The sequence below is a fragment of the Echiichthys vipera genome (assembly GCF_963691815.1).
Source record: "Echiichthys vipera genome assembly, chromosome: 14".
Lineage (NCBI taxonomy): Eukaryota > Metazoa > Chordata > Actinopteri > Perciformes > Trachinidae > Echiichthys > Echiichthys vipera.
In genome coordinates this window covers 3,136,484-3,149,198 of record NC_139839.1, presented here as the reverse complement: position 1 = coordinate 3,149,198, position 12,715 = coordinate 3,136,484, and the positions used below count along the sequence as shown (strand labels likewise).

General features: G+C 43.9%; 1 protein-coding gene across 1 annotated transcript in view; it reads left to right on the top strand.

The window, feature by feature from the left end:
- The first annotated feature begins 3,888 nt into the window (after nucleotides 1-3,888).
- The window catches only part of vps37d (VPS37D subunit of ESCRT-I), a 32,435-nt gene continuing 23,608 nt past the window's right edge, over nucleotides 3,889-12,715 (top strand). The window contains exons 1-2 of the mRNA XM_083926449.1: nucleotides 3,889-4,069; nucleotides 12,184-12,355. Of these exons, the coding sequence (XP_083782575.1) occupies nucleotides 3,947-4,069; nucleotides 12,184-12,355 (295 nt within the window). The 5' untranslated portion in view covers nucleotides 3,889-3,946. The remainder of the gene's footprint in view (nucleotides 4,070-12,183; nucleotides 12,356-12,715) is intronic.

Below are 12,715 nucleotides of genomic sequence, written 5' to 3'. Positions count from 1 at the left end.
CAGGTTTTGGCTCAGAGAGGACACTTTAGCACACGTTTTGGCTCGAAGGAGACTCTTTAGCACGCGTTTTTTCCCCTAGAGGGCACTTTAGCACACGTTTTAGCTCCCAAGAGGACTCTTTAGAACAGGTTTTGGCTCCTAGAGGGCACTTTAGCACATGTTTTTCTCCTAGAGAACACTTTAGCACAGGTTTTTGCTGCCATGAGGGCACTTTAGCACACGATTTGGCTCTTGGAGAGCACTTTAGCACACATGTTTTTCTCCTAGAGAACACTTTAGCACAGGTTTTTACTCCTAGAAGGCAGAGAGAGAGAGAGAGATGATAACGCTCACCCTCACTGGGCAACACTTTGCATTTCCCAGCTGGTGTGAATCCTGTGTTTGGAATGGATGTTGTGTTTTGACGCGTTCACTGACCTCAAGCCAAATTTCAACATCAAATCAAATGAATTTGAAAGTTTGAGCACAGCAACGTTTATGTATGTTTTTAGACTCTGCCTTAAAATGAAACGATTTGTTTCAGAGGCCCAAAGCTATGAGAACCTGGCTGAGGCACCTGACTACTTGCAGGCTGTGCCCGACTGCGAACAGAGCCTGAACGACTACGAGGAGGCCACGCCAGACTACCAAGAGGCCACGCCGGACTACAAAGAGGCCACGCCGGACTACGAAGAGGCCACGCCAGACTACGAAGAGGCCATGCCGGACTACGAAGAGGCCATGCCGGACTACGAAGAGGCCACGCCAGACTACGAAGAGGCCACGCCAGACTACGAGCAGGACATGGTTGAGCAGTTCGACTACGTGAAGATGGAGGTGGCGGAGAAGACTCTCCCTCTTCCTCCAGATCCTGCAGCAGGCGACTCCTCCACGGAGGACTACGACGACATTGGAGGTGGAGAGCAGAGCGAAGAGGACTACGACGATGTGGGTTAAGACGACGGGAGAACAGGAGATAAATGATTCTTTCAAAAGACACTTTTGACTTTGATACGTGGACCCTGCTGAGCAGAGAGATCAGAACAAAGTTACTCTGACCGTAGTTTTGGAACATATCAGATGAAGTTATCTGTATTTTATATTATATATATATATATATATATATATATGTATATGTAGATATATATATATATATCTAGATATTCAGACAACAGCGGCAGAAAGTTTTGATTATAACTTTTAGCTAATTTATTTTAACTTCAACCAACGCTGTTTACAGACTAAAGAAAGTCTATTTAAAGTTATTTAAGTGGTCCGTGGTTGTTTGACATGTTGCGTATACAACAGAAAGACCATTTTTACGTCTCTAAATTTCAAACATTTAAAATATTTTAAACTTGACTTTTTTTTGTTCAAAAACATTTAAATAAGTCGTTTGATATTTTGAAGAAAATGCTTTTTCCACTTTGTACGGAGGGTTATTTAAGAAGATACCTCTTATACGAGTGTGCTAAATATGAAGCTTTACATGAAGACTGAGAGCGGGGCAGATTAATTAGCCTGCTTTTGTCCAACATGTTCAATATCTCGCTTGTTTAATCCGAACACAAACAGAAATATAAAAGCAGATTTTCAACCTTCAGCGTAAGAAACATGGTTCTCTGGCACTTTGTCTTCTGTTCTGGCATCACAGAAATTCCTCCCTGACAAAAAGCATGGTCACAAAACTCTAAAGGTGCGGAGTTGAGACTGTCAGACAAATGTAGTGCACAAAAATTACAATTTTTAGTAGAAATACAGAGTTGCATAAAAAGTACAAGTGTGGGTCTGCTTAGAGGAGGGGTGGGTTCTCAGCAGCTGAACACCGAAACCTTCCTGGAACGTATCCATTAGTTAGAAAGTTAATACTCTCTCTTCATTTTGGACACGTTTCCTCCATCCACAACAAAGATCCAGCGCCTCGTCCGCTGAAACCAGAGTTTATGCATGTGACCGCTGTATGGCACCCGCTGCAGCAACAGTCAGCAGAAGTGGTGATGTGGTGACGCGGGCTGCCAGCTGTACGGTCAGAAGCCAAACAAGAGTTTGTTTCCTGTGTCGAACGCGCCGTCAAAGGCGGTTACAGTCACTAAGTGTGGGGACTTACGGCGTGAGATCAGGAGTGGGAGAAGAACTCAGAGTCCAGGAAAACTCCCACTTTAGTAAAAACACAGAAGTTAAAAGTTCTGCAGAAATCATGACCCTTATTTACTGTTGCATCATAAGCAGCATTTCACTGCTGCAGCTGGTTGAAGTGGAGCTAATCTTTCTTTTTTCATGTAAAGTCATAGATCAGTGGTTTGCGACGTCAGGGTCGAGCCTCTCCGAAGGGTCACGAGATAAATCTGAGACGCCGTGAGATGATTAAAGAGGTCGTAGAGATGAAAAACCAGAGTCAACCATTAATTAAGGGTTTTAATTTCTAAAACGCCCTCAGCAAAGGTTCATTAAAAGCATCAAGTTTGCATTTTAATGTTAATAAGTTGTTTATTGATTGGATTTTGGAGCAGATGAGCTGATGAATTGAAAGGCAACGACACAATAAGCAGAAGGTCTTCGGGAAAAAGAGTTCCCTCTTCTTCTTCTTCTTCTTCTTCTTCTTCTTCTTCTTCTTCTTCTTCTTCTTCTTCTTCTTCTTCTTCCTCTTCTTCTTCTTCTTCTTCTCCTTCTTCTCCTTAGGTGGTGGTATGGACCTGTAAGTGTTTTTGGATTGATTACAGGTTCACACCACCACCTAACGTAACGGAGTATGCAGTACAGTAGTTTTACATTGTTCCGTAAAAAATAATATACAATGAAATTAATTTAAAAATATATACAGTTCTGTACTTCATGACCAAAAGAACGAGGTTGCGGGTCCGAGCGGCCGAAATGTGTTTCCTCAGGAGGGGGGCTGGAGTCTCCCTTAGAGAGAGGGGGAGAAGTTCAGCATCCGTGAGGAACTCGGAGTAGAGCCGCTGCTCCTTTGCGTTGAAAGGAGCCAGTTGAGGTGGTTCAGGATCATCTGGTAAGGATGAACCCTGGGCGCCTCCCTAGGGAGGTGTTCCAGGCACGTCCAGCTGGGAGGAGGCCTCGGGGAAGACCCAGGACCAGGTGGAGAGATTAGATCTCCACACTGGCCTGGGAACGCCTCAGGATCCCCCAGTTAGAGCTGGTTAATGTTAAAACTAATAAAACTAATTTTGTCAACAACAAAACATAATAATAATAATCCTAATAATATTAATAATATCATGATGGTAATAATAAAATAATAATAATAATAATAATAATAATATAATGATGGCATTAATAATAATAATATCATGATAGTCATAATAAAATCTGAATGATGATAATAATAATAATAATAATAAAATAATAATAATAATAGTAATATCATGATAGTCATAATAAAATCTGAATGATAATAATAATAATAATAATAAAATAATAATAATAATAATAATACAAATAAAAATAATAATAATAATGATAATAACAATAATAATAATAAAAATAATAATAATAGTAATATCATGATAGTAATAATAAAATAATAATAAAATGATAATAATACAAATATTGTAATTGTAATATTGTAATAATAATAATAATAATAACAATAATAACAATAATAATAATAATAATAATAATAATAGTGTTTGAGCCTTGATAGTATTCTCTCACTAGTGTAGTGATTTGTTTTTAGTGTTATACCAAGGGAAAATTCCCTTTTAAATTAAAATTTTAAGTATTAAACTATTTAAAACGTAATATTGAGGCGGAAACTGCGTTTTATTTTGAAGGCGGGGACAGGAAGTGCACCGGTTGACGGTTGGTGACCGTTGACGACCGTTGACGCCGCTGCTGCTGCTGCTGCATGCGGGCTGTTCGCATCGCATTCCGATGTGGAGCGGAGATGTAACCGCTGCCCGGACTTTTGTGTCTCCTTAAACCGCCTCCAGACGCTTTTTCACGGGGTAAAATGTCCAAGCTGAAGGAGTCCAACGGTTGTCCCGACGGCTACCGAGCTTTAAACACGGGGGAGCTCCGGGAGCTTTTACAAAACGACGAGAAAATGGACCAAATCCTTCGACTCAATGAAAAGGTGAGGTATCCTGTGTCCCCCCCCCCAAAACAACCGAAGTGCCCCGAGGAATCTGCCGCTTTAACGCGCTCTTAAACCGACAGTTTTACACTTAAATACGCGGGTTTAACGCCTTTTTCCCGTGGGTGTAAATGAGCCTTTGGGTCATTTTCATGTGCAAACCCGCTTTAACACGGCTCATCAATTGTCTGCGTGGCGAGCGGCAGGATTTCCAATTCCTCCCCGTGAACGCCGGCTCTCCTTGTGTATTTGCGGTGAATTATTAGTTTGATAAAGCACAACATGGGTTTATTTGTTCAGTCTGTACGAGTGGTTCTTTTATTTATGAAGCTTACCGCGGAGGAGGCATCATACCGGGGTGTTGGAGACCCCATACGCGCCGTTATTTGGGTTGAGTCGTTTTACGCCGAACTCCCTTTAAAAATCTGGCAATTAAGAGTTTCTTCATCCATTAAAGGGTTTTCACATGATTTAGATAACGACTTCGGGGGTTATTACAGTTCTTATGGTATGCTTTTCAATTCGGCATAACTTAAAAATGTATAGCAAGACTTATTTTAATACAATTTTAACTTTTACAACTGGTCCTTCTCGGTCCCCTTCGCTCGAAAGATACGAGTTCCCTGTGAATTCATTATACTTTTACTCATTCAAGTTGGGTTTTCACGTATGGGACTGAAGCCGAATTTAGCAGTGGTCTCCTAACAATAAGAAAACACATTAATACATATTATTTAATGAGTTTGGCCTTTAATATAAACATGCAAAACTTAAAAATGGCAATATTTTGAAAGGAATTCCACGTGCCTATGCTCTCCAAGTCAAAAAGGCACGTTTGGGTGTTGCATACATGATGACCTTCCTTACATGAAGGCATGCTGAATCCTTCCCTCTAACACACACACACACACACACACACACACACACACACACACACACACACACACACACACACACAGAGGTGTACCAGTGGTTCCCAACTTTTTCTTGGGCCCCATTTTGATGAGGTTTTCCTCAGAGGGGGTGCTCAAACAGAAAAGATCATCAGTCTTTTATAGCATTGCATGGCTTTGACAGCTACGGGTGGAGCGTTAACAACAGTGTGTGCGCTGAAACATAACCACAGTGTTCTGACTGCGATTGTGCCAAGGCCTAATAATCAAGAAACATTTGCATCGTCGTCTTCAACTACACACATTTCTTTTCTTGATTTATTGAGACCCCGAAAAGCCACACAAACAAAGACAGACATTACTCATTTCGCCTGGTTCTTGGCGCCCAGGATGTGACATTTGAAACCTGGCTCTGGGAATGAATCGGGACGATGGAGCCACAGTGGTTAAATATCTCACCAAGAGGTCATTCAATACTCCCCCTCCCCCCTGGAGCAGAGCATTCAGTGCGTTTACAGTCACATCAGTAACCCCAAATTGGTCTTTTTCCCCAGATAAGGGAATAATCGGATCATTGTAGCTCCCCTCGTACACATGAAAGGGGGTTGAATGTTAAGATGACGGTGTAACTCTTCCTCCGGTACAGTAGGTGGCGCTCCACCAACATACGACTGGACTGAATACAGCTTTTTTCCCCGTTTGCCTTTGTTAAAATCACAAACGGCCGACTTTTGGACAGAATTACGACAGAAACGGGTCTTCTTGGTAGTGATGTTGGTTGCTGTTGCAAAGTCGTCCCTCGGTTTAAAGGTAACGCTCATTTGTTGTTTTTTCCAAGTTGTTTTCGGCGCCGTTGCTTCCTGCGCCGTTGCTTCCTCCGCCGTTGCTTTCTCCGCCGTTGCTTCCTCCACCGTTGCTTCCTCCGCCGTTGCTTCCTGCGCCGTTGCTTCCTGAGCCGTTGCATCCTGCGCCGTTGCATCCTGCGCCGTCGCTTCCTGCGCCGTCGCTTCCTGCGCCGTTGCATCCTGCTTTATTTTAATACGCCACTATTGCGGAGTGGGGAGCATGTGCAGACAAACAACCATGTTGTTAAATGCGTGACTAATCTTGGAACTTAAGGAGTTATCTAGGTCCGTTAACCGGGGTATGAGAACCCAGATTTTACCTGGGGTACGGTGTTTACATGGTGTTTGATAGACCGGGGTACGCCCTTAACCCAAGTATTATCGTGTTTAAAACTGTGTTCGTGATCCAGAGAGTGTCGTTTGGGTGTTTTAGCCGCCCAGGCTCCTGAGCTTGTTTGTGCTGAGGACATTTATCCTATAAAAAGGCTGTCTCACAGTGATGTAGTCTATTTTACTGCACACATATGTAAAGCAAACATGTCCCATACCTTACCACGGTTGGCTGGTTTCATGAGTCACATCTCCATATGAGCTCTCGGGAACAGGGACGCTTCATTAATCTCATGTTAATGTTATGTAAACCATGAGTTTAATCATTCATCGGGATCCAACGTCATGAAAGACCTCAGCCCGATTGATGGAGCGTTTGTTCTCCGTGTTCTCCTTAATGACTTGCACACACACAACAGGCTTGTCACGTCAGGGTATTTTACGTGCATCTATCTGTAACGTAGGGCTTTGGAGGTCACTCTGAGATCAAAAGAGCACGGAAAACACTTCATCATTAGAGCCCAAGTGCGTCTGCAGCCTTGAGTATCAAAAACCTGCTCTTAAGTGTCAGATTCATAGTTTTGTTTTTGACTTATTCTTGGATCAGACTCTTCCAGACTCCACCCAAAGTTTAGCGTGTTGAGACTTTAAGTTCTGCAACATTTAAACGAATAGTTAGAGAGTTAGAGAAGATCGATACCGCTCTTATGTTATCTGTCAGCCGGTTATTCTGATTATTATTAACTTTTTAGCATACTAGTTGTCTATTTACACGTCACGCAGACACAGAAACAATAGCATTTATCCGGATTTGTGTTTCCATCTTATCTCATTTCAACCCTTATCCGTGGTCGGGTCACGGGGGCAGCAGCTTTAATAGGGGACCCCAAACTTCCCTTTCCCGGGCCACATTAACCAGCTCTAACTGGGGGATCCTGAGGCGTTCCCAGGCCAGTGTGGAGATCTAATCTCTCCACCTGGTCCTGGGTCTTCCTCGAAGCCTCCTCCCAGCTGGACGTGCCTGGAACACCTCCCTAGGGAGGCGCCCAGGGTTCATCCTTACCAGATGATCCTGAACCACCTCAACTGGCTCCTTTCAACACAAAGGAGCAGCGGCTCTACTCTGAGTTCCTCCAATGTTTGGTGTTGCAATATTAACTAAAAATAGGACTCTTTAGCCTCTACATGCTCCGCTAAAGGCTCATTTATGCTCTACGTTAGCTACGCAATCGGATACAAACGGAGCCTTCTGTCTGTACTCTTTAGTCCGTATTTCTGCACGTATCCTTCAAGTTTGCAGATGCGTACAGACCAAACGTTGCAGTACCACGTGAAATTGTGAGGGCAGTGTCGGGCACTGGACACAAAAAGTGGCGTGAGTATCAGCAAAGCCTCCTTCGTCCCGCTAACGCTGCATCCCGAACACGAGAACCCTTTCTACTTGAACACTTCTGAGAAAGTCGGCGCAAAGACTTCTTTTTGTACCTTTTGTTTGGAAAAAACGGAGGAAAAGTCAGCAAAGCCTTGACAGACTTCACATTCGGTATTTCAAGACGTCCGTCGAGGCTTTGCTGAATTTTCCTCCGTTTTTTCTTTAATTCAATTTCTTTAATTTCTCTCATCTGTAAAACCAATTACTAGAATTCTCCATCCACACTCTGGGATGTCTTAAGTGTCTCACAGACCACCGCCGTCTACAGCTCTGCCCGCCATTTTGCCTCCTTCCCATCAGACACAAGATGGTTACCTCCTCCATCGTCTCCATCTTTGTTGTTGTCAAACTTTATTGGAGTAACTCGTGAATCTGAACAACGCCTTCTAGAGGATGTTTTGCTCTACGTCCCTTCCAACGTAGAGGACGCATGAAAGCGTGAGGGCGGTTACGTTTAGAACGATAACGTACGTCTCTAATTACGCATGAAATGGGAGCTGAAATGAGCCTTAAGTTCACTAGCTTTGAGCGAGCGTTCTTCAATGCTGAGCAGATTGTGCAACGCTGGTTTATCAGACACCTTTCAAAATGCACAAGGTGGTTTTATAAGTTGTTTTCATTAAACATATTGATTCAAAGTTGCTTTAAATTCTTCCCAAATGGTGCAAAGAGAGCGTCACCAAGCCCTTCATGTCTCTGAGGCCCGGCGTTACACAGAGGACTCTTTCATGGAAAATACTTTTGCCACTTGTCAATTTCATGTCAGACTGAAAGTTAAATTGATGGCTTCAGACTGCAGAAGCCTAATTAAGCACCTATTACTGCAGTTCATGTGGTTGGACATGTTGAACCGCAGAAAACAACAGTGCCGGGCTGCCGCCGCTCCTCCGCGTCATCTCCGGCGCAGAACTCCCAACACTTAAGTGCTCCCAGAGTGTCATTTGTCAGGGATGGTAAACACTGTCAGCCCGGCTTTACGGTCTGCGCATCAAAAACACAAAAACCACTCAGTCACTCCTCAAAGACTGCAGCAGCGGTTGTTTAAATAAACCGGGCAGGAAACGGATCGTCCGTTATGAATCCTGTTGGAGGAAAACGTCGACGTATGAATGAGCCGCACATCCGAAACGAGCTGTGTTCTCTTTTATTCTCATGAAGTTGTTTCCGCACCAACAGTAAATCTGTACTGTCGTGTCTTTCCACGCTCAGACAGACCTGCTTTTCACTACAGGGCACATTCTGCAAATTCCTCTGAACTTGGGACTCATGCATCCTCCTGATGACCCGTAAAATGTGAGACAGATGCACCGTACAACTCTGGACTCAATGAGACGGCCTTAGGGCTCTGAAGTGACTGACTGTCGAAAGAAAGCAATCGAGCAGGAAAAGTATCCGTGCAGAATCGCAGGAACGCTGCCGCTGGACGGGTCCAGAGTTCTGCAGTGTGAAGCTCACTACGTGGCTTTGTGTCGGGGTCTTCACTCCCTTAACGTGACAGTATTGTTTGGCAAGACTTAGACTCAGAGGGAGTGGCGTTCATTTTAATAATTTATAGCTTTCTTTATGTCTAGCAGCAGTCACCCCTCCCCCCTGTTATAGGAAACCCAGACCACCTCTCAATCCCTAACAGCATGACGCCTGCCTTCAACAGCACCTCAAGTCATTCGGATTAATTATGGATTGTCTTTGTTGTCATTGTACCAGTACGACATTTACAGTACAATCCCTTAAAGTGCAGAAATAAGTTCACATTAAAAGCATCAAAAAGAAAAGGCTAGACCTTTAAAAGACACATTTAAAACGACAAGCTTACACACACACACACACACACACACACACACCGTAGCAGCTTAAGGAGACAAAACCAAAAACAGTAGATTGCAGAGACCCTGAGCATCATGCACCATCACAGGTAAAGGTGTTTGCTGTGTTCAGCACTGTTGGAGCTCTTGGATAAAAACTGTTCTTTAGGGCGCACTCCCACTGTCCTTCCGTCCCGCGCCCCGTGCTTTAGGGTCCTTGTCCCCCCCTCCAGGCCCGTTTGTACTCACACTACCTGGGCCTCGGAGAATGCTTCTTGCTGCCTATACGTCATCACGCCGTAACACGTCACACGCATTGATGACGTCATCGCGATGCGGGGCTTTGTTTCCAGATCTTTCCGTAGACCTCGGAGTTTTTGTGCGTCTTGTCGACTGTTTTTGAATGTTTTCATCGACCAAATCTGCAGTAAACACTCCACCTCCGCATCACACCAACGTGAACCTTTCGCCGCCATTGTTGTTGCTGTTAAATGTCCGCGCATGGTCCCCATATGTAGAGTGATTATGAAAGACCAATCATTGTTACTTACTCAGTATGGAGTCATTTTCAGGTCTGGATAAGTTTGTTAAAATGGAAAAAACGTTTGTTTTGTTTCCAGACCATTTTTTGTCACGTTGTTAAATATAATATGCGAGATAAAATACAATATATACAAATCAAAACAAGTTTATTAACGCGACACGGCCGACCTGTAGATGATAGGAAACTAATAGAGCTGGCTGCAGATTGCGTTACCATGGTTACCGTTTGCCGTTTCGTATCACATTTCCATCCGTGTCGTATCACATTTCATTCATCATTTATTTTGTATTTATTTACAGTATGTTTACTCCATCTGACGCCAGTGAAGCACAGACTTCCTGTGTTCCTGTCTGGAGCGTTACAGGTTCACAGTTATTAATGTCACTCTTTTAGCATTTAGCTTGAATAAATTCTGCGTTGAACAGAGTTCATTCACTTGTATGAGCTAACATGTCTAAACATAATGGCACACACAGTCGGAATTTAACATGCGTGTTAAAAGGTGGATTTTAAAACCATTTATTTACAAAATAAGCATCTAACCATTGGTGTTCAGGTGTTTAACAATGACTGAACAAGTCCTCCGTTGTTGGAAAGGGTTTTTTATTCTAATGTGCTTTGATTTTGACTAAACGTGTCTGTTCATACGACATAAAGTGACCTACTTTAAAGTCAGAAATGAGTTTTTAAGGATTGATGTGTTTGTTTGTTTGTTTGTTTGTGCAGACTTGTGTTAAAATATCAGAGGATGAGGTGTGTTGGTTAGGTTGTGCCCTCGGTTTGAGCTCTGTTTAAATTAAAGTTTGACCGATGATGATGATGATGATGATGATGGTGGGGACTGGAAGGACACCAGTGTAGAGATCTGGCTTGTCCTGGACAGTCTGACTGATTCTCCATCCTCCTCTCTTCACCTTCTGGTGATTCAGCGTCCTGTGCAGCCTCCGTGTGCCAGCAGCAGAAGATAAAGTAGTCCGCCTCCAACAGTGATTCAGACAGTTTGCATTAGACGGCTCACAGCTTTGAAATACACAGAAAAGAATCTGATTTCCTCCAAACTCTGGGGTGATTCGGTGCGTATAACTCCACACAGCTTTAGGGGTCCAACAAAGTGGGTTATTTCATATAATGAACAAGAACCATTGGGACTGTAATTTACTGCAAAGCACCATCGTAACCTTTCCTGCAACTGTAGGGAAACCAAGGTTAATAAGTAAATATATAATATATGGACAGAGAGGACAGGTGGTTTGAAAGAGGAGTAAAAGAAGCATCTATGTAAAAGTAGAGAAACCATCGCTAAACAGAGAAGGAGGTCTAAGACTCCACTTATCTCCAATTTACAGTGCTGCCCTTTCATCCCTTCATCCAACAATCTAACCTCGAAGAACAACTGTTCACAAACGGCCTCCTGTGACTCCAACCACTGTCGTTCAGACTCAATAGAGCACTAACCAAGTCCAGACCTACTTCCCACCAACGACTGGACCAGGACCAGGACCGGTACCAGGCTGGGACTGGACCAGCACCAACCAAGTCCAAACCAACTTCCACCAACGACTGTCACTCTAACGACGGTCGTTGGCACTTGGAGCACAAAGGGTTCCAGTGACATCATCGGCCTGTGAGAGGTTAGATACCTGGATCTCACACCAGTTAGTTGGTCCAGTCCCAGCCTGGTCCTGGTCCTGGTCCTGGTCCAGTCCCAGCCTGGTCCTGGTCCTGGTCCAGTCCCAGCCTGGTCAGATGCGTACATGAACTGATGAAGCCTCTTGGATGTGCACATGAATTTCCTATGTTCTATAATAAATTCCGCTTTAATAAAAGAAAAATAAAACATCATTATCTCCTCTTAAAACACAGAACATTGAAGTGAAACGGTGACCAGGACGTGACCATAACCGTTAAGTTTAGGCACCAAAACAACTTAGTTAAGATTAAATAAAGGCTGGTGGTTTGGCTTAGTACTTGCAGGACGGGAACACCAGAAAGTCCTGTGTTTTGGGACCCATCGACCACCCCCACCCTCCTTCCTACACACACATTAGTGCTCTTACACTCCTTCACCATCTTCTTCTTTCTACTGTAATAAATACGCGGATTACACATCAATTACAGTGCATCACGTCTCAGGTATATGCACGAACAGACACTGAGGACAACCTGCAGTTAGTTAACATATACCCTTCAAAATAAAAGACTTCTTCTGCAACACTATAACACAGCTGTACCTCATGCACGGTAGACTAATCTGTCGACTTTGCACAGTTTCAGGAGCTCCGAGTGGACAGGGAGACGCTGCAGGCGACCAATCGGAGCCTGGCCGAGGACAGCCTCGCCCGACGACCCCGCCTCTGTAACGGCAAACTCCAACTGGCGGAGAAATACCGGGAACTGTCCAACCTGGCAACCACATGCTGGGAAAAACAGAGTCAGCTTGGTGAGTTTGACCCAGCGCTGAAAACACAAAGAGACGGAGGGGGGGGGGGCTGTTTCTGGTTTCATACTGGACGCCAGTGAACGATCACTGTCGAGACATAAGTTAAGAGGAGTGTGGGTGTGATGACAAGGTCACCGGTTCAGATTCCAGGCCCGGACGGGTAAATATGGCCTGGCGTAGTGAAAGTGTAGCACTGATCTGGACCTTTTTCTACATGACCTTAAACAGCCGAGTATTATCGTAGTCCTTATTTACTTAAACGACCACAGAGCCGAGGTTTTTACGGAGACGTCGGTGAAAACGAAGCAACAGAAGAAATCGCAGAAATCTGAAGGAAAGGTTGCATCCCAACCACTTAAG